This window comes from Protomyctophum parallelum (genome assembly GCF_964188405.1).
Source record: "Protomyctophum parallelum genome assembly, chromosome: 17".
Taxonomy (NCBI): Eukaryota; Metazoa; Chordata; class Actinopteri; order Myctophiformes; family Myctophidae; genus Protomyctophum; species Protomyctophum parallelum.
The window spans coordinates 31029644-31052696 of NC_139719.1; the positions used below are offsets into that span (position 1 = coordinate 31029644).

The 23053-nt window shown below is 43.1% G+C and overlaps 1 protein-coding gene across 1 annotated transcript in view; it reads right to left on the reverse strand.

Annotated features, from left to right (window-relative positions):
- The window catches only part of crhr1 (corticotropin releasing hormone receptor 1), a 102683-nt gene that overhangs the window by 74963 nt on the left and 4667 nt on the right, over nt 1–23053 (reverse strand). The window contains exons 2-4 of the mRNA XM_083787225.1: nt 14710–14797; nt 13413–13469; nt 12464–12589 (exon numbers count right to left, since the gene is read on the reverse strand). Of these exons, the coding sequence (XP_083643351.1) occupies nt 12464–12589; nt 13413–13469; nt 14710–14797 (271 nt within the window). The remainder of the gene's footprint in view (nt 1–12463; nt 12590–13412; nt 13470–14709; nt 14798–23053) is intronic.

Sequence of the window (23053 nt, forward strand, 5' to 3'; positions counted from 1 at the left end):
TTACACTAAGGTCACATTCATACCAGAGAGCTTTGCTGTGATTAAAACGAATCCTGCTGCGCATTTTCAGTAAGTGCACTTCGTTTGGCAGGTGTGAAGGCTCATTAGAATCGTAATGCGTATCAAAGAACTGCATTATACTCCGAGCAAAAACGGGGGTTTCGCTTCGCTTCCAATCGCACTTGATTACGATTCGGTGCAGGTGTGAATGCAATCCGCAGTAAATAAAGGAAATGAAGCAAACAATGTGGCGGGTGAGGAGCTGAACACAGTTGGAGACGGAGAAGGCATATTTTACGCAGCGCAAAGATGTCCCGTTACCGTGGATATAGACGTGGTCGAATGAGGAGATTAATCAATTGCTTAAGAAAACACATAAACACTGCAGTGCAGTGTAATAGTATTATAGCCTACAGAATATTCTGTCTGTCTGTGCGTGCCGTAAACATGGAGTGCTGTCACTGTGTGGGGACTAGTGGGGAGTAGGAACTTTCATCTCAATAAACGTGTAAACATTTTGCGCTGCTGTCTGTTATATCAGTGCGCTCAGCGCTGTGCCTCCATGCCCAAAAGAACAGTGTGTGGCTGCGTGTGTATAGTGAGAGAGCGAGAGAGAGAGAGGGGGGTCCAGTCCCAGATGGCACGACACATGCACGTTATGAGTATAATTTTATCACCATAGATTTCACTGTGTAGGCTAGTTTATGAATGGAACACATTGATAAAGGTCCCCCCTGCTGCGTTTCCAATTGCTGCGGATGACAGCTGTGTGAAGGCAAACCGCAGCAAATTAAATATGCAAGAATAACAAATTCTCCGCCCATACGCATTGAGTCTACCGAAGTATTAGGTGAGAATGTGACCTAAGCCTAGAATCAAGCCATCCAGGATCCTGGAGAATCATGACCATAAAACCTTTGATTCTGTGGAGAAAAAAAATATATATATATGATAACTACTTTTTATATATGTGATGTATGCCATGCTTTTGTTTTTGCTTAATGTAAGTCACTCTGGATCAAGAGCGTCTGCTAAATGCCTAAATTGTAAATTGTAATGATATATTCATTTAATAAATACCCTTTGTTTAAAAAAACACATCACATAATCAAAGGTTTTATGGTCATGACTCACCGGGATCCTGGATGGCTTGATTCTAGGCTTAGAATAATTGATATAAACATTTTTGTAAATACACTCAAACATGCATGCACATAGAAAAACCACATATTGTACACACACGGAGGAGCCAGCACAGGCACGTACATTCATGCGAACAGACACACTCAAGTCTGGCTGCCCTCTGGGAACCATTAAGGACAAGTGAAGCTCAGTGAAAACACGGTAATGGTGTTGGGATGGGGCTGGGGGTATGCGCAACGACATAACAACAAGGATAGTTAGTTATGCCCGGATGAGTCACAAAGCCAGAGGAGGGCGTGCATGCAGTGCCATGGGCACCTGTCACAAACCAGTGGCTGAATGGTCTGGACAATGTCCCCCAGATCATTGTCATTGCCCCAAAGCATATGTAGCAACATGCTGCAATGACTGAGCTCATCAGAGCTTGAGCTCATCAGAGCTTTGAAGTATATTTAGGATAGTCAGCATGCATTGATTGCACCTCATTAAGCCCAATTTTGGGCTAAATAATGAACAAAGGTCCTTGTAGGAGCACAGTGCTGTCTTGAACAGTGATTCTGTCACCGTACTAATTGGAGCAGGTTGTAACATCCAAGCACCCAGACAGACTTGTTTAGATTAAAAGACTTACTTCGTGGAAACCAAAACAATCCCCTATGGCGCTTAGGCGCTATGTTTTAAGTCTAGGATTTGTCACAATCTAATTTTGGAAATCCGATCCAGTTGCCCTATTATGATTCATGGAACTGCTGTTTCCAGTTGATGCTGTATGGGCCAGATATCAGACACAGTGTCTGGTTGCTGCATCCAGGAATTCTCCAGCTACTTTAGTATTTTTCTAACTAGCCACATGTATCTTTAAAAGCTTCTACAACTCATAAACATTGGCTGTTTACCCCCAAATTCACATTTTCCATAATTTCCATGGTGGTGCGTACAATCCCCCATCACTGCTATTGTTTTGGCTGTGGCAATATTGTGTGAATAATTTGTAACATTGCAACTTCTGGTTTCTCATGCAAGTAGGTCAAGATGGGGGCTTTTGAGCTTACATGCCATTTACCCACAACATTGTGGGGTTTGGGTCTAGCTCTTGTCATAAGTCCTAACATCTTCCCCCTTTCATCCTAACTTTGAGTACTGTGCTTTCTAATTGCGAACGCAATGAGCACTAACTATGAGACCCTGCAGATCATGTCTGTCTGTCTGTGTGTGTGTGTCTGTCTGTCTGTCTGTCCCTCTGTGACACCACCCGCCCGCCACCAGAGGGCGCAGCTGTAGCACACACACACACACACACACACACACACACACACACACACAGGGCGTAGCACACACACACACACACACACACACACACACACACAACCACACACACACACACAAGCTGCGTTCGCTTCCCGCGTTTGCGCGTCTAACTTGTATTAGAGAAAATATTATGAAATAAGCTGTATGAAAGTAGGTCAAGAGGGAAGATCAACTCTTGACTCACTAAGAAGTGGGTTTATAGAGAAACTGGAGTCCAAATATTAAGAGTCAACCAAATAATAAAAAATATAAAACAACTAGAAAAGTGCGCTCCTCTGAGCACAGATCTCCACCAGTTCAGTTGTGAGGTGCAGCCCCTTATGGGTGTAAGTGATTGAGTGATTTAGTGATTTGGACAAATATGGGGAGTTTCATCATGAACCAAGGAATACAGGGGGCAATAGCGGTTCTTGGTGATGGTTGGAGGGGCTGCCTAAGAAATCTTATGCTACGGGCTAATATACTATAGTATATGCTGATTGATTGATTGATTGATTTATTAACAGTTTGCAGAATTACAGTACATTTCAAGTACAACTCAATACAAAAACATGCTATCCATTGTTCACCCTATACTACAGCATGTTCACAGAATACTGGTCTACAGCTAGCCGCAATTTGCAACTCTAGATTTTTTTTACAATGGGTTGAATCTAGAGTTGCAACAAGCTCCATCCACTTCCTATTCATCATTTTTGGTTTGTGATCTGCTTGTCTTAAATGACGTTAAACTCACCAACATTGCAGCTGCAGTCCAAGCTTGAATTATCCTCTTTCAATCTGCCGAGCTTGTTTTTCATAAAAATCCCCCGTAGACATGTTATGAGCTACTTTCTGTCCAAAATATTCCAAGAGTGACATTCCGAGCCAGCCATTTTGTATTTTTGCAACGTGATGTAAAACAAGATGTGAGGGGGAGCGCTTGTTTAATAGAAGGCTGTGCGTGATGGGGCGTCGCACTGCGTCGGCCTCTTCTTTGGGTGTCTTACCTGCGCAGGTAAGATTCTATTAAACAAGCGCTCCCCCTCACATCTTGTTTTACGGCACGTTGCAAAAATACAAAATGGCTGGCTCGGAATGTCACTCTTGGAATATTTTGGACAGAAAGTAGCTCATAACATGTCTACGGGGGATTTTTATGAAAAACAAGCTCGGCAGATTGAAAGAGGATAATTCAAGCTTGGACTGCAGCTGCAATGTTGGTGAGTTTAACGTCATTTAAGACAAGCAGATCACAAACCAAAAATGATGAATAGGAAGTGGATGGAGCTTGTTGCAACTATAGATTCAACCCATTGTAAAAAAAATCTAGAGTTGCAAATTGCGGCTAGTCTACAGCAACAACAGCATCAGCAATTTCAGCATCACATTCCACAACAACCCAGTACCCATGCAGTGCTACTCAGAAAGTCTATTACACTATGCTACCCAACTAGTTCAACCTGCAGCAATAGCATCATATTCCAGATATCAGTACAGCAATGACACTACTACAGGCCTATACTTTGTTACAGCAAATGCTCCACAACAACAGAAGTGCATGCCTACAACAAACACTCCACTGAACATTGTTTGTATTTGTATGTACAGATAGCTGCTCTTATACTGTCATTAATAATAACAGTACGCTTGCACGCACGCATGCACGCACGCACACACACGCACGCGCGCGCGCGCGCAACTGGCACAAACGGGCCGTTTGCGCCAGTTGCGTTGCGCGTGCGCGTCGGTGCCGTTTCGAAACAAGAAACTTGCAAGGCAGTGGCACACACACATGCACGCACGTGCGCACGCACACGGCACCGAAACAACACTAACACACGCACACAAATACAGCCTACTGTGGCTTTTAGACATCATTTTTCTCTTTACTGAAAGGGCTTTTGAGATTCAAGTGTTTCTTTAAAAAAGATATTAAAGGGTTGTGTTTGTGGTATGTGCAAAATTTGAGACACATGGGTTTCAAAAGATTTCAACTACTAAGGCGTACGGATCCAGCTGCATGCGCCAAACACTCTTTGAAGAGTTTCAGCTGACAAGGAACAGGTGCACTGGAACACTCACACTTACATATTTGCGAAATATAGTTTGTCGCGTCAACAGAACTCGAGCAACGCAACTACTTCTGACTAGGGCTGACCTCGATTAGTCGAATAGTCGACTAATCGATCGGAACGGGTCTCAGTCGACTGACCACCTCTTAGTCGACTGTTTTGCCCCAATATTTTTTATATAAAAATACAATATTTACAAAAATATACAAAAATATTGTATTATTCCACTAGGTCTGTGGGGGACATAAACACATTTGAACATTCTGACTGTTCAAATCTCCAATGTGCCACTGCCTGTGACAGAAAAAAGAAATGATTTTTTTTCTTTTTTTCTGGAGTCTATCAGGCCAGCGCACTGTGCGATTCAAGTCACAGGCAGTGGCACATTGTCACACAGGCAGACACACTCCACATGCACATTGGAGATTTGAACAGTCAGAATGTTCAAATGTGTTTATGTCCCCCACAGACCTAGTGGAATAATACAATATTTTTGTATATTTTTTTGCTCAGTCGACTATTAGTCGACTAACAGCAAATTTATTCATCTATCAGTCGACTATACAAATCCTTAGTCGGGGACAGCCCTACTTCTGACAGACGGCTGCAGTATCGCCAAAAAGAGTCAGGCTTTATTCCTAAAACACAAATGTTTTGTTGCACAAAATGTATACATACACAATTGTTCTTATGTGCAAACTGTATTCTGAACAGGAAGAGACTTTCATTAAAATGTCAGTCTCTGTTCATGATGGAATACAGCCTCAACATACACTGTACTTGGACATAGATTCTGTCTTCCGACCTCTGTGTCCTAAATACTTCATGATATTGGCTGGATTTCCCAAAGGGACCATGCGTGGCGAGTGGGCGTGTGGTTCTTAAGAGGCATTCTTCCACAACACTGTGAGCATAGATTTCCATGGATAGGTGTGCCACGCAACTTTCCTTATAAGGCGCTGAAATGAAGTAGGCCGGCCTGACCGGCCAATAAAAGAATGCTGACAATTAAGTAGTTTTAAGCCTGTTGTATTGGCAACTGACTACACACACCCTTGCTTTCCCACCTTTTTTAATGATCTAGCTATATATCGTTATTACTCACATGCAGGGATTAGCAGAGCTCCAGACATCTTGTTGAAATATCATATATTGCTTGTTCAGTTTTATAGTGACTTGTGCTGCCCAAACACTGCATCCTCTCTCTCTCTCTCTCTCTCAAAATGGGAGAGCATGGTCGAGTGACCATCAGTTTCTATTGAGACTGAGATGCACCGATTCTAATGATTAATTAACCTCTTTAAAATATGTAGGCCTATATCAACAATTGTATATTCTATTTAATTATTTACTTACTGCATTTGGGACACTAGTGTTTTCATATAGGCCGGATTTCATCCAAATTTCACGCAAATACACATGATGGTCATGTGATCAAGACGGATCTAAAGTTTGCCCGTTTTTAACTAAACGCTGCAAATCATGAACGCGGTGTCCGATTGCAGTGAAACTTTGCACACACATTCGCACTACGTTGAGGGGAAAATGCCACCCTTTTAACTTTGCCCTAATATAACACCCCCAGGAGACCGAATTTTTGCAAACATTTTACATTACTACCAAAATGTTGTCCAAACATCACACATTATCTCTATAGTCAAGTGATCAACACTGATCCGTTTGATATTTCATATATCATCCTGAATATTGCCCACAATAACCTACCTGACTTTTATTGCCATTATTATAATAATTATAGTTTTTACAATAATATTAATCATTATTTTGTAACCATTAAACACACAGTATGTGTGGAAACATATGGAACTGAGTCAAATTATGCCGAGGTCTGCATTTGGGATGCCCCACATTCTCCTGAAGCAGCATTAATGGGATAGTGTGCTGAATCCCCACAAATATAGATTAATCTATGCATCTCATTTACTCTTTCAGCTTTTGGGATCCCTCGAAGGCGTTGAATGCTAATGTTGGATTACGATGATAGGGTTAGCAGGTCCAGTAGGCTCTCGTGGGATAAGGGTAATTATGCTAATCTCCTAGGTGAAACAAATCACCATGTGTCAAATTATAGGTGGACTCAGGCAGAGTTATGGGACAGTACCTTTGTTTAGCACACAAACACACGCACGCACGCACGCACGCACGCACGCACGCACGCACGCACCCTGAATTTACAGTGAGTATATATATATTACAGTGAGTAGATATTACATCACATTATAAAAGCTTTTAGAGTGTTGATTTAACTCCAGTTGTCATGGTTTTCTATTTGTGTTACGAAGGAACGGAGTGCCTCTCTGACATCATAACCGGGGCGTCAGAGCGACATCACCACTGACATCCCAACACACATAAATATGAATGCCTACGCAAGTTACGACGGATTAAGCTAAGACGGACCCAGACCTCGGATAGCAGACCTCGGATACTATATCAAGATCTGCTACCGACCGCCGGTTCTACACTTGCGCTCAAGGAGAGAGATTCCTGTCCCCATCTCCTCGGCATTATCCCCGACCAGACACGGCCATATCTAGGTCTCGGTCACATTGTGGTCCCTAAACGCCTTGGACAGAGAGGCCAGGAGAAAAGGAACATTCCCTATTTCGACCTGACCGCTCCCAGCCCGACAGTCACATTCAGTGACAAGCAGGCCACCCAAGCACCTAAATCCTAAGGAAGACGCCCTACAGACGTCTACATACAGTCCAGACAGTACCTCTCATCATGGCGGAAGAGCTCCGAGTTCCGGGCTCCGAGCTCCGAGTTCCTAACCGCTGTTCGAGCTGAGACGCCCGCTCAGGCCGCCCAAGCCGCGCAGGCCCAGGCCGTCCAAGACCGGCGCCACGCGGAAACTACGGCGGCTCAGGATAGGCGCCACGCGGAGGCCATCGCGGCCATTAGGGCCCATGCAGGCGCGGGACCCCCGGCTCAGCCCGGGCCGGAGGCCGTCAGGCCCCAGCCCCGCCCTCGGAACATGGACCGCCTGCCATCGCGCCCCCAGACGCCAACCGCCACGGATCCGACAGTGGCCACCATATGGACCCGCCATACGGCAGCGAGCAACCGGCAGACCCGCCGCATCGCAGCCACCCACCGCCCCCTGCAGCATGCCGCAGGGGCAATTGGGCCGGTGGCACCGACGATGCCTACGACGCGGACCGCAGGAGCGTTTGGACGGACCATGGCCGGCCCAGCCTATCAGCCGATGCCTTGGGTGAGCATTGGATCAACAGTGAGGCCGTCATCCTCGAGAAATTCGACGGAACCAATCCCAGGTCCTACCGACGCTTCGCGCGAAGTTTCCGCCAATACTTCGGCGACGATACGAGGTACTCCGACGATCAACAGTGCCAATACCTACTGATGTACAACGCGGGCGAGGCCTGTGCGTGCGTCCAAAACGAGATCGACAACATCAGGTCGAACACAGCGTTTGCGGACGCTATGAGGAAGCTCGATCACCGCTACGACGGCCCGGACAGAGTCGACGTCCTCATCAAACGTATCAACAAACTCCCAACGCCCACGAACGCCGACGAACTTGACCACCTCGTCAGCCTCCTCGACGAACTAGACAGCAGGCTCTGCGACCTACGCCACGGCAACAGCATCTGGGCGAACCCCGTCGCCACCCTAGCCGTCGACAAACTGCCGACCAGGATACAGCTCGCCTGGGACAGCAGGGTGGCTATGATAGTCGGCCCACAGGGGGACCGACGCTGACCTCTGCAGGAATCCGCAAACACATGGCGACAGGCCCCACCCGCCCCCACCCGTCCTGCCTTGCTGTCGTCCCGGAAATCGGACGACAACGGGTACCAGCACCCGCGTCCCCCTAACCCCCTTCTGTCCAATCTGCGACACAGACCGACACTACACCGGCGCATGCCTCACCCTCCGAAACATGACCAAAGTGGAGAAGGAAAAGTGGCTAGAGGCGAACAAAGGCTGCTACAAGTGCGGCAGGAGCCACCAGGAGAACGATTGCAACCTCACCTCCGCTTCCGACCTCTGCGCCATGTGCGGCGGCGACCACCTCACAACCTTCCACGAACTCAATAAGGACGCCAGATACCCAGAGTGATTGGCAGGGCGCTACGGTCGACGGGGGGAGAAGGATCGACCACGGCGTCCGGCCACCCCGTCACTCGAAAGGGAAAGCTAACAACGAACCCCCACAGTTCGAGGGAAGGCCAGAGCCACCCCCCACTCCACCGAGCCACCTTTACTGATGTCATCATGCACTAACCATGAGCCACGCCAAGCGGACAGTCAAGTGTCGAAGACGTTCGGCTTTACGACCCGAACGCCAAGGCGGCAACCGCCTCTGCCTCATGCCTTCTTAGCAAGATCGGGACTATTTGTGTTACGAAGGAACGGAGTGCCTCTCTGACATCATAACCGGGGCGTCAGAGCGACATCACCACTGACATCCCAACACACATAAATATGAATGCCTACGCAAGTTACGACGGATTAAGCTAAGACGGACCCAGACCTCGGATAGCAGACCTCGGATACTATATCAAGATCTGCTACCGACCGCCGGTTCTACACTTGCGCTCAAGGAGAGAGATTCCTGTCCCCATCTCCTCGGCATTATCCCCGACCAGACACGGCCATATCTAGGTCTCGGTCACAATTTGTGTTATGCGTACAGCCTCTGCCAAGACTCTCCAGGTATTCCAGATTCTCGTGGGCAGTGATATATTGTATGGTCCTACAGCTAAGAGGTCTGGTGCAACTAATTGGTGTCCCAACCCATGTTATCAGCACAAAGTAAATGATGACCCCAGTTCCACCGCAAACGTGTGGGCACTTGGGTTATCAGTCATACAGGATAATACAATTATTTTACACAAGAGCCTCCCTTATGTGGTAATTAATGCATAGATTTTCAAAGTCAGTTTTTTAAACTATGGAATGAATTTTTTAACACAATCAATTTCTTAAAATAAATTTAAATAAAATGACAAAGAAGTCAGACAGTTGGATCTATGTGGTTGTCACATGAAAGGACTATCATCTGGCACGAAGCGATGCATGTCTTCTATTTAAGACCAAAGATTGTGAATCTAAAGGGATGAAAGAGGCACAGTTCTTTATTCTGTGACATTTAATCGTAACAACGACAGCTGGGACAGGGAAACTGATTGATAACTGAGATAACGGAAATGATTTCCATTTTATCTTCAAAATCAAAATGTTTAAGGTTACTGCTTGAGGTGCTTCTTTTTAATGGAGAATGCGGTGGAGAATGACAGGACCGGCAGGAGAGAGATGGGAGGTTTCATGTGATACAGGTCATGAGCCAAATTCAAACACCTGACATAATGACTGTGTTTCTGCCATATGCGGCATGTGCACAACCTGGCTGAGCCACCAGGACACCCACTGTGCCGTGTTGATTAGAGGCCTGCATGGCTGAGCTGCAAAAAACGGAACAAAAAAAAGAGTATGTCTTCCCAGGAAATTAATTGTAAAGCGCCAAAAATGGCCATTGTCAGCACTTATTTTTCATTGAGCTTTTTCAAAGCTATTAAAAATATATAGTATATATATCTGTGCGTGCGTGCGTGCGTGCGTGCATGCGTGTGTATGCGCGAGCATGCCTGTGTTCCTAGATTAGTGGTACACAAACCGTGTGTTGGGGATCCAAACTTGGGCCACAGGAAACATCTACCGGGTTGTGGAATTGTGTAAATTAGAATAGCCAACTAATTTCAGTTTTTAAACTAAATGTGCTGATAATCATATTTTATGTTGTTTACTGGGAAATGCATTTGTTTATGTGCTTTTAAGAGCAAGCTTTGGTGTGCCTTGGAAAACATAAATTTGCCTGAAGAAAAATGCTGGTCCAAAACATGTTGCTTGTTTGTCCTCCTGAGTGCATTGAAGAAAAAATGCATATATTGGAAGAAAAAACAAGAAAAGAAATATATAGACTCTTATGCTGTGTTCACACTGGCAGATATAAAGATACAGGCTACCAGTATCATTCAATGGAAGCCAGCAACATAAAGATACAAATCTGATGTTAGCTGCTACAAAAGCTGCAGCTACAAAGTTACAAAAACTTTGGCCTGGTTACAGATACGAATTAAGCTACAAATACAGTATGCTGTGTATCTTTGAATATTTTGTAGCTACGCAGCATGACTACACAAATGTTTTATCCATTTCCTTTGTTTTTCCCCCATTTCCTCACACACTGTTCTCGAGAACTGCACATCCTTACACCTTCCCACTCAACACTGCACTTCCTTGAGTCCTCAGTACATCTGCTGTGTGAAGTGAATAGGATGAATGCTTCTCGAGATTAATGAAGAAGTCATACAGTACAGTACTGTACAATACATATTGTTTGTACATATGAATGTACATGCACGCACGCACGCACGCACGCACGCACGCACGCACGCACGCACGCACGCACGCACGCACGCACGCACGCACGCACGCACGCACGCACGCACACACACACACACACACACACACACACACACACACACACACACACACACACACACACACATACATACATCCGCGTGTGCACGCACACACACACACTGACACACACACACACACACACACACACACACACGAGATGGATTCATGAACTACCGGTAAATAAATTACAGAGGTGATGTTTGCAAGGTAAATGCATAGCCTCATTATGACAACACTAAAGTTTCCCCATTATATGCATGTACATCTAATGTATAATTTAAGTAAAGTCTGAATGAATGAATGTCTGTCTAAATGAATGTCTCTGTTCCTCACTTGCTACACCAATCGCCCATTACATTATGTAGGTCTTAACAAAGCCTTTTTTCAATTTAACAAATTTAACGCTGTTAATTAAATGTATTAGTGAATTGATTTTCTCCATAGACTTATAATGGGAAAATGCAAAAACTCACATTCAAGTATTTTTCTCTCAGAAACCGTAAGGGCAGCCCAGGCCGTAGCGTAACGGTCTGGGCACCGGACTGGTGATCCAGTCGCGGTGTGCCGCGGGTTCGATTCCCGGACCCGACACGGCCTTTACCGCATGTCATCCCCCCATCTCTCTCCCGCTTCCTGTCAGCCTACTTTCTATCCTTTAAAAAATCAATAAAGGCGTAAGCCACAAAAAAATATCTTAAAAAAAAAAAAAAAAAAAAACGTAAGGGCTACAGTTACAACATTTGGAGGAGAGGTTCATAATAATTATTCAAATTATTCAGTCGGCCTCATGGTGGGGCTATAACAGCCCACTTTACATTTTGCTATATAACTTTGAACCGTAGGTCGTAAAATCAAAATAAAAGAAATTAAGCATAACTAATCTTGTCCTGACTAGTCTCTAGAGTGTGCGTTCCCTTCCTTTCCCTGGGGAAGTTCTCTTTGGCCTGCACACACATATATATATATATATATATATATACACCGGTATAAATACACAGTTTTTCTTTCTTTTGTTTTTCATTTCAATGCTCAGTACCTGTTCCAATCACAGGTACGCCTGTCACGGCCACTGTGATTAATTGTCAGCCACAATCAGAGGCTTTTGTTTTGCCCTGATGCAGTAATGCCACTGCTATGAGCTGTGAGACACAAGGTTAATACAACAAGGCGTGTGGCACAATTACAAAACTGCTTCTTTGAGAGCTATTTGGGGCACCTGAGTAGGGAAGACAACAAAGAATAGTAATCCCAATCATTTGTGCAACTGAGTGTGTATACTTGGTCTTTACAAAAAGCCTCCCTGAAAGACATTCCTAGTCGCAATCAGACACCCTTTTTTTTATACACATTGTTAATTTGTATGCTCATGCTAATTTATGTGTGCACAGTTACGTAAATAAGATTGTCCCAAAGGGAAAGACAAGGGGAATTAATCAGTTTTCTTTTAGTCTATTGTCACCGCCATTGAAAATGCATGGACTTACTGGTGGTATTGTATCTGACACCGTAAAACATCTCGGGACAGGGTCGTGACACCATCAGCCCAGCACTGCTCCTGGGCCAGCAGGTGCCGATGCCATCAATGGAGGTGTCACAGTAGATGCCTGTACCTAAGGAGTAAGAAACAGAAATGTCAGCCATGTACGTGACATAGCTTGTGACTTAAAAAAAAAAAAAAAGCAGGAATTTCTTTTATCATGCTTTTAGCAATGGTTTTAAATTGTAAAATTAGCTCACATGTCGCATGCAAGGTTGTATCTGCTATTGTCGCTTTTTGTGTGTGTGGGTGAAACGAATAATCATAATCATAATAATCTTTTTTGTTATTATTATTATTATTATTATACAAATCTGTTTATAATTACATACCCAAAGCCATGTTGAAAATGGTTTACAGAATGTGTGTAGATAAAGTACTGATATAGTAAATAAAATAGTCAAATGTTTTATATAGTTCTATAATAATGCATGGTCATGAAATCCCAAGTCACACTTGTCTCGTGGTATACCAGTGCGCTTCAGGACACTGTTTGTGATCAACTGGAGTGAGGGACAAACATAAGACATGAACATGCATACTTGACATAGCTTGTGATTTAAAAAAAGAAAAGCACTACACAGCTCTGGCGACAATTTGGTAATGCTTTAACAATCCTGCTGATGAATTACACTGCTGAATGTATGCATACTGCTACTGATTAGTGACGCGCTGTGCTGATTCCTGTCTCTGGTGGCACCAAGCCAAGTCTATTTCTAGCCATGGTCTTATCTTTGATGTTACTCTACTATACATCTGTGACGAGATCAAACTTGCCTTCCCGTGCACACCGCTTCCACAACAATACATTCGGAGTGGTAACAGTAGTTGAGGTAGAAGACAGGGAATCAATTTCACACATGTTAGAAATGCAAGGCCAGGCACGTCCAACTCACCGCTCCACCAACCTGTGACATTGCGGGAGGTGTGGTTCCAGGAGGGCGATGTATACACTGCAATCCAGAGGGAGGAATTTCATTAATAAGCCCCGCACAACCCAATCCCACAACACTCGCTCTCAATTTAGATTGTTTAGAGGTGGGCAGTTCTGAATGAGTATCTCATTAGATCCAAGTTAACATCTGCAGAGGGTGAACATGAAAGGGCAGTGGTAAACACTGGTGACAGACCTATCCCCAAGTACAAACAAGACCATAAGCAAGGAACATGAACCAGGACATGCCTTGAGGGGCTACGCTATTAATGCTATAATGTCTCATACAGTTTAGTTTAGGATAAAAAGGTCTTGAAAGGAGGAGGAGCTTGCAGGCATAATTTGTGGCAGTGTTGTTGTTGTGTAATAATAATAACATTTGTGTTGCCCTTGCGTTTTCACTGTCTTGCTTTCATATGTTGAATGTGCGGTATACAAGTACATTTTTAATTAAACAACATTTTACTGCATTGCCCAGATAGTACTGCTAATGAGTCCACTGTGCTAATATAGCATGACTTGTAGCACTATTACAATATAGCCTATCTTTTAGAGCTATTCAGGGTGCCTGAGTTATACCCAGGGAAGGAAAAACACTTGTGAGGTTTTCACCATGGGTGTAATGGGTAATGAGGCGTGATGTGCGTGCGGCCGTGCGTCTATGTGCGCATGCGCACAGAACGCACACAGAACAGCTCCAACCAACATTGGGAAATATGCATATTATTTTACCTTAATGTGTGAGCAATTTGACTTAGGTTTACGAGTGCATGAATAGTAGGAAACGCGTTGCCGAACTGGGCATCCACTGTCACTGGCTGCTGTTGTAGTTCTAGGAGACCGTGGAGACGCATAATACATCTTACTTTAAACGCATGGCACAAGAAAACCATGACAAATGGAGTAAAACCAACACTCGAAAAGACTATTTTTGAATTGTGATTTAATATCTTCTATAGGCTATCTATAATATACTCTCTGACACTGGAATTAGGGAGTGTGTGGGTGTGCACGCGTGTGTGTGTGCGTGCGTGCGTGTGTGTGTATGCGCACATACAATCATGCATCCGTGCATGTGAATGTGCATGCGTGTTTGTGTTTGAGTGCATACTTGCACACATGCAACATAGATTACGTAGGGGACATTTGTCCCTTTCAGATATTGTTAAAGTACATTGTGCTGTAGGGAAAAAAACAGTCTGTTTTATGACAAGCCTTTTAGCTAATTTATACTTTACTTCATTGAACACAACACTTACATGAGACATTCGATGACAGCATAAGCAGGGCTTCACATGTCAGCTCTGCTGTAGAGTTCGACAGCAGAAGGCTGATGATGGCAGACACCTGAAAAGAGAGGAAAGTGGCCAAAGTGACTCAGAGTTCATACCAATTTACGTATGTCTTTGGTGCTTAGAATCTCTTGTGTCACTCATTTTGAGACATTCCTCATGGGAGGAATGATGCTCTACCGAGCTAAACTGAAAGCCTTTTAGTAGCCTTGGGCAAATGACATGTATGTACCAGTGTCTCTCTTGCCTTATACAGCGCTACTGATCTGAAACGCTTTGTAGTCTGGAATGCATTTCCCACTCACATTAGCACATTGATGCATACATACATATATATGTAAGAATTTAATTTAAATTCAAATCAAATTAATGTGTCATGTTTTGTCGCTGTTAGTCAGGGCTTATTAAAATTGTCTGGCAGCCGGGCTATATACATACATTCATGAATCCACCTGCTAACCGGCTGTCAACATTGAGCACATTACAATTTACAACCTATATAAGGCAACATTAAAAAAAAAAAGAATGTTTTAAACCATTTTGGGCGGGAACCCATTTTGGTGTTTAAGTACCCCGTGCCGTGTTTAAGCAACGAGTGCCGTGCTATAAGCTTGTAGGTCTGCAATTTTTGAAAAATCGATTTGTGGCACAAATCTTTGAATATATATTCTTTCGTTTTTAACTCAAATCTTTGCTTTTTTTTTGGGGGGGGGGGGGGGGGGGGGGCATGGAACAACATATTTTTAGAAGAGGGTCGGCGGCCAATTACATATAATTGTTGGGGTCCTTGACATGACATATTGAGCACCACTGATACAGAAACATATAGGTATTTCAGAAAACTGTCAGAATTTAGAAGACCTTTTTTTTATTTCGACGTCAGGCTAAATGGGTTAAGTAGCATACTGTATGTAACGTGTCAAACAACGTGTTTCATGAATGATTCTGAATCCATTGCAAGCATTAGTTTTGCATGAAAAACACTCCTTGGGCTGTCGTCACAAATGTGATGAGGTCAGCACATTTCGGCACATTTGCTTGTGAGATGTGTTACTAGACACCTTTACAAACACATTGGTGAAGAAATTCATTGGTATACGGAATTTAATCTGATATTGGACATTTGTCTGATAATATTCCATCATGGCTATGTGTCCTCCATTCCCATGTACACACCTGTCTCCATTGTCTCATCAGCCCTGCAGTTTCCTGCCTATCACTCACCTGTGGCCACTTCACTAATCAGCTTAAATTGTAGCCAAAGAAATGTTCTACTTTCCAGATACTAGACATGTGTCCTGTATCAGATGTTATGTTTTACTGCAGCAAGTTTTACGCGATCGCTACATTTACATAGCAACAGTCAGATTTCAAATATATAGTACTCACCACAGGTGCCACGGGTGTTGTTTTTTTGCCATAGGCTTTCAACTACGTGCCCCAATCGGTCGGGAGGTGTATTACACTGGGTGTGTTAGATATAGGCACGCTGACCGCACTGCCAATACAAACTAATAGGCTAGTACACTCCCGGTGTGCAACTATATGAGTTTTCCAAACGCACCCCGTTTGAAAAAAATAATGCCTTTTATTAAACAATGCGGAATGCAGCAGTGATAATCGCTGTACCAGCAAATTTCTAACAACCTTTTGAGGCTGTGACCTCCAAATAATCATAAATGAACTGGGGACCCCCCCCACCCCCATGCACACTGATAAGCAAATGGAATGTAAGAGTTGAGGCATTCAATCTTGAATCTTGTATGACTCAGTTCCACAGATAAATATTGTGAAAATACCAGCTCTACAACTCATGTTTTCGCCTCTTCCTTATATTATTTGATAATTTGGCCAATGTTTTACCAGTTATAGTATTTTGTTGATTACTTTTGATGCAGTAATTTTCTTGTGACCACCGCGCTCTGACTTATGGTGTGTTACCAGCTTAAAGCAACATTGTAGAATAGGTACAGGGTCGCACACACCAGGAATGCATTTTCAAAGGATTTATTCTCTATGACCATCATAGGGGAGACGTTTCGGCTATTTCGGGTCTGGCCCCACTTGGGGTTGTGCCAAAGGTCAAACGGCTGTTTTGGGGTAGACAATAATGTGAGGAAAACATTACTATATATGTCCCTGACATTTCTAAGTAAGCCCTTGGCCCCTTGCTTTCATTCAATGTTCTCAATGTGATATCATTCCAGCTCCTGACCTACAGTCCTACACTATAACAATACTGTTTCTGTCAGATAAAAGGTAAAAGTGTCTCCTTGTTATATGTTGGTACATGGTACAGTGTACTGTAAATCTATATTGTTTCTTGTGTGTCACAAATATGGCATTTTACTTGACGATTAATTGTCATACAAATAATTGCGACTAACAATATAAATATCTGGTCTAAAATGGCTTTTAGGCCAGATATGACAACAACATAAAAACACAAAGAAATGACGACACCAAAAATCCAAATAAATAATGACAAAATACCAAAATTACAAAAATGACCAAAATACACCATATAATATAATAAATAACTGATTTATATAGCGCCTTTATCCAAAGCGCTTTACTTAGATTTACACATTCATTCATACACCGATGGCGGAGGAAACCATGCAAGACACCAACCTGCACATCGGGAGCAATTTAGGTTTAGCGTGTTGCTCAAGGACACTAGGACAGCCTACTAGAAATCTGTTGCAAAATCCGATCTACAAGCTCACAACGCGTCGCACCACACAGTACTTTAAAAATAAATCTCCCAGTATTGTTTCCACCACAGTTTTAGCAACTAGTTTGAAATTAGATTAGACTGGATGTATCAGTAGGCGGAGATCTCGTCTGGCAACACGAACCTGCCCTGTAACTAAATGTAACAAGGGGAGATCTAATAGTGCTTTAAATTACAGCCTGCGTTCCCTGTAGTTTCCCTGTAACTAAATGTAACAAGGGTGACTGAAGAAACGCATTCAATGGGGGGTCTTATTATAATGAGCAGAATATATCCCACCCCCCAGAAAACCTTGATGCGATTATTCACGGTAGACCCTTTTTAGACAGCCATTGTGATGGGTAAACACAGCTGAAGGTATAGTGTGTTTTAATTATGTTACAGCATGTACAGTTACAGTTAACATGTAATAGGGGGTGACTAGCGGCACAGCCAGTTTGTGCACTGACCAAAGGGCAAGGACAGATTATGGACTGAGCCAGTGGGGTCAGTGCCCAGGGGTCCTTGATTACCACGAGTAGCCATGAGGCAATCAACATATTAAAATATATGTCTGTCTGACTAACAGAACTGACTAATAACAGATCTGACAAGCATTTTTAAGATGCATACATTTCACATGCAAATAAATATCATGCCAATAATACTCTAGCTAAGTTATATAGACTGAGACTCCTGTATGATAAAGATGTGCAAGACCCACACATGCATGCAGTGTTTGTGTGCCCACCCGCTGTGAGTAGTACTAGTGCATGGTGGAAAGAGTCCTAAAACATAATTTGCCCGCAGGGGCCTCCTTGGGTCTTAACCACTTCCAGCATCCGTATTGTGGGGAAAGCTTTCGCATTCGACGTGTTGTGAGCTTCTCGATCCGAGCCTCTTCAGCAAAAGCTTTCTCTACAATAACAAGCACAATAACAATAAAATGCACTAGTTATAGAGCCCTGAGGAGGGTCAACCATATATAGGGTTTAAGTGGTCTGTCCCTGCGAGTCGTGACGGCCTGAAATTGAATCTGTCTTGGGTTCTGCCCTGGCTTTTATGTCTTTCTCTAAAATAAGTATAAAATAAATAAATAACGGTAACACTTTCACGTATAATTATAATATATTTATTATAACTTAAAGGATAACTTCACACCACTTTCAATCTAACTTCATGGTCCACTCCTCCTCACTAATGCTCATTATGGTATCATTTGTTTGAAGATATGAAGATAGGTTGAAAATTTGTGAAGTCGCCCTTTAACTAATACGCAGTTAATTTAACTCTGAGGGCATAAAATATATAAAGTACATATGAGCCCACTCTGAAAGTGTACTTACTCCAAAGCAGAGTAGCACTCCAGATTTATATTTCATCCTCTCAATTTCTGCAACGTGGTATCAAGAAATGAAATCCATCTGTGGGGTTGGATTTCTTGAGGCCAGGAAGGCTGGCCTCTCTGAACCGAATCATAACCCATCTACCTATCATTCAGTAGGATTACAGTGCATATTGCACTGTGTCACTGCTAGTGCCTCAACAGCTATAGACAGAAAACTGTCTGATCCGAGGCTGGCACCTAGTCAGTATGTGTCACTGCCAATTTAGCAGAGGGAAGGGAATGAAAAGAGAATAACCAGCACCTGATTAGAAGTCATGTATTTTTAGAGCTGGCTGAATGGCAGCTATAGTGTAGAGACCTGAAAGGATATTTGGCGAAATCTCCACAGTGACTTTCCATCAATGTGATGTGAAGGCATTAATTTCAAAGGACTGTGTGAGATTTTGATTCCTATTTTCTTTTGAATGGGACGTGGGAACAACTTCTGGGGACCTGCTTTGCCAACAAATCAGAGAAGTGTAGCCTATACGGGGCCCCCCCACCCCCCAGGCGGCTAGAGCAGATCTCACCAGAGGAAACGGACTCAGCCACAGTGTGAAACCGAGAACTAGAAAAGTATGCTAATGAACCCTACCCAGGGCCCGCAAACCCATAGCCACCTGGAATGGGATCTGAAAAATCTAACTTATAGCCTACATCTTGATCACATGACCCCATAATGTAATAACGATTTGGACACAACACAATCTGTAAGAGTAGAAAAAAGGCAGAAAAGATAAGGCAGAAAATGTAATCTGGCACAAACAAGGCCTATAAGTTGTGTAGTGATCCTTCGAGAAAGGAATTTCTTTAACAAGAAAATTGAGGAAAACAAAAACCACTCACCACAAAACCTCTGGAAGGCACTCAAACAATTAGGCCTCAACAACAAAATAAAAACTAAAACTACAAACCTCAGAATTATGTCAAGTGACTCGATTGTGGTGAATTGTTTGTTTTAACAGTTTTTTCAGTTTTTCCATTGCCACGCAAATGTCTCTCGCATCCAGGTCTCTAATGGTACAGTAGCACAATATATGACAATCTAGGGGTTCAAAATGTCCCTTCAGACAGACAAACAGACAGACAGACAGACAGACAGACAGACAGACAGACAGACAGACAGACAGACAGAGGTAGGGATGTTCCTTGGAGTGGTTGCACCACTCAAAAAGTAAACACAATAGAACCTGGCTACTACTGCCCTGTTTCCAATCTCAAAGGTTATCGAGGGATGAATTCACGAACAGATCACCTCACAGAAAGAAAACTTCAGTTTGAATTCCATTCTGACTTCAGGAATGTCCCATTCCACTGACACATGCCTATTAGACTGACTACATCAAACGCCAGGTAGACTTAGTCATTGTCTTGCTGGACCTCCAAAAGACATAAATCATTCAATTCTACGGAAAAAGATCAAGGTGAATGGTTTAGAATCAGATAACACATAACTGGATGAAATCCTATCTTGAGGTGGTTTATGTCAATGGAACTCAGTCCTCGACCCTGCCAGTGAACTGTCGGGTTCCCCAAGGAAGTATACTAGGATTGATTCTGTTATACTAGGATCGCTATAAAAACATTATTCTATTTTTATCATCAACCTTGGCCATCATCTTCAGTTTAAAAGTGCTTATTATAAAACACATACAAAAGTGTTTTACACACAAATACAATTATAAAGCATAAAGAACAAGTGAAGTACCGGTAAGTTCTCATTATAAACCCCTTTGGTTCAGAGAATATAGACACTTAAGACACTAATGACAAATAAATACATAAATTCACCATGAATATAAATTCCACTAAAATCATAGCCATATTCTTGTCATCTGGACTTTATCAACTAAGTGTAGCCTTAGCCTATAGTATTATTATTATTTGTATTATTATTTATTTTTAGCACTCACTGTATCGAACGTAGTATTTTCAAAATGTGTTAGCCTATGATGATTCTATGCTGACTGTGAGATTTTCAAGGTTTGCAAGGTTTAGTGTTTTGTCTTGTCTATGTATGTTGGTATGTAGTTTGTTTTGTCTATTGTTTACAATCATGTTGTGACATGTATTTGTGTTGGGAGCCCCTCGAAAACGAGATGTTACATCTCAAGGTTTATTTTTTCCACCGTAGGTCGCATTTACTATGAAAACCTGCATCTCCCGTCCGTCCGTCCGTCCGTCCGTCCGTCCGTCCGTTAGTTAGTCACCAACGCCTCCATATATGGTCACGCCTTGTGACATTACATCTCCATATATGGTCACGCCTCGTGACATCATGCCTCCATATAGTCATGCCTCGTGACATCACGTGACATCATGGAGACCCTTAGATCTATATCTGCATATATGGAGCCAGCCAGCAACTCTACATCTGACCTCAAACCTCATACACTTAGATCTCCATATTTGGAGCTGTTGATTTCACCCCACCCGTCCTTCTTGTTCTGACATTCCATATGTTGATCTGACCTCATCAAACCCTGTACATTCAAGAGTAAAGACACGCTCCATATATGGCCAGTACAGAATTCATTCCATATGTTGATCTGACCTCATCAAACCCTGTACACTCAAGAGTAAAGACACGCTCCATATATGGCCAGTACAGAATTCATTCCATATGTTGATCTGACCCACCATGCCAAAGCGCCAGCGCTCGCCCAGCAGTCTGCCGTCACCCAGGCGGATGCATGTGACCTCGACCGTTTGGGGCGAGATCACGTCGCTTCTCGCCCTCAGGGCGTCTTACTGGTAGAATATCTATGGCTTTGATGCTTAGATGAGATGTAGGCCCATTTGACAGTGCAGAAACATAATTGCCTTGATGCATGTAACATTAATGAGCATCAACCAGTTGGACACAGACACCTACACCTACACTACCTGCCCGCAAGTGCTCTAAACTGAGTGACTGGAGTGACTGTCTCAATTCTCTCCAAAAGCCTTTGGATAATGGAATATGATTAAGGATTATACTGCAATTATGGTAAACTCACATTACATATAACACACACCATACAGTAAGAACTCCTTTAACTTTCGCTACCCAAAGAATAGCCAGCCAGCCAGCCAGGGACACACATTGCTGGGCATTGGAGTGGCTGCACCACTCAAACAATATATTAAGGCTGTCAACATTATCGCATTAATTAATTGCGTTAAAATATTGTAACGCAATTAACGCATGTGCAGAGTCTTGACCCGCAGTGTTGTCCCTGAACATGTGTGAACGTCAGTCTCTGACAGTTCACTTCCTTCAACAGTGTCCCAGATTTCCATAGAAGTCTTCTAGGCGAAAAAAACCCAGCTAGAACACACCCTGACACTCTCACTCTGATGCGCGCAGCTCAGAGTGACAACTCTGATATGCGCGCCGCTCGCACTGATCCAAGACACAGAAGTAGAACATGTCGTCATGTTCCGGCCCAAAACACTGAGGTAAACGTGATGATGTTTGATTAAACACAACATGCGACGCTGCCACCGAAAACTAGCTTCCCATAGCATGTTATTTTTGCGTCGAGGAGCGCTGTGTAACGACGCCTCGGCCAACAAAACACAGCTGTCAAGTGAAGCCTGACTTGTGTTTAATTTGGTTAATGGTAATGGATGGACATATTGTAAAAGTCACTTTATTAATCCCAAAGGGGTTTTTTATTTTTATAAAAACATATTTGAAGAATTTATTTTACCAAAAACAATCAAACAGCTCTACTCTGTGGTTCTATGGGCCTTTGACAATAGCTTGCAGCTATGCAACGTATATAATTAAAAAAATAGTTTGATTAATTAATTTTGAAGCTGTGATTAATCTGATTAAAATGTTTTTAATTTGACAGCCCTGGTCTTTTATTCTTCTCTTTTTATATCGTGATAGAGTATGACGTCACAGAAATACATATCGTTGTTTTAAATTGCAATATATCGCGGGACGATATATTGGCACACTAACCTGTTAATAAGCAAGACTCATATCGCACTGTCACCGGCAGGCAATTTTGTCTGGCTTATTAGCCAGGCTATCGGCACACCCCTAATCGATATTGTTCCTTCTATACATGAAAGACATGAAAGCAGGCTGTAACAGCAATTTGTTCTTGTTCGCTGATGACTCGGCACTCCTGGTCTCAGGTGAGGACGAAATGTGGAATGCCCTGACAGCTGACACCATCCATTAATGGATTTGTAACACTGGTTTCTTTCTA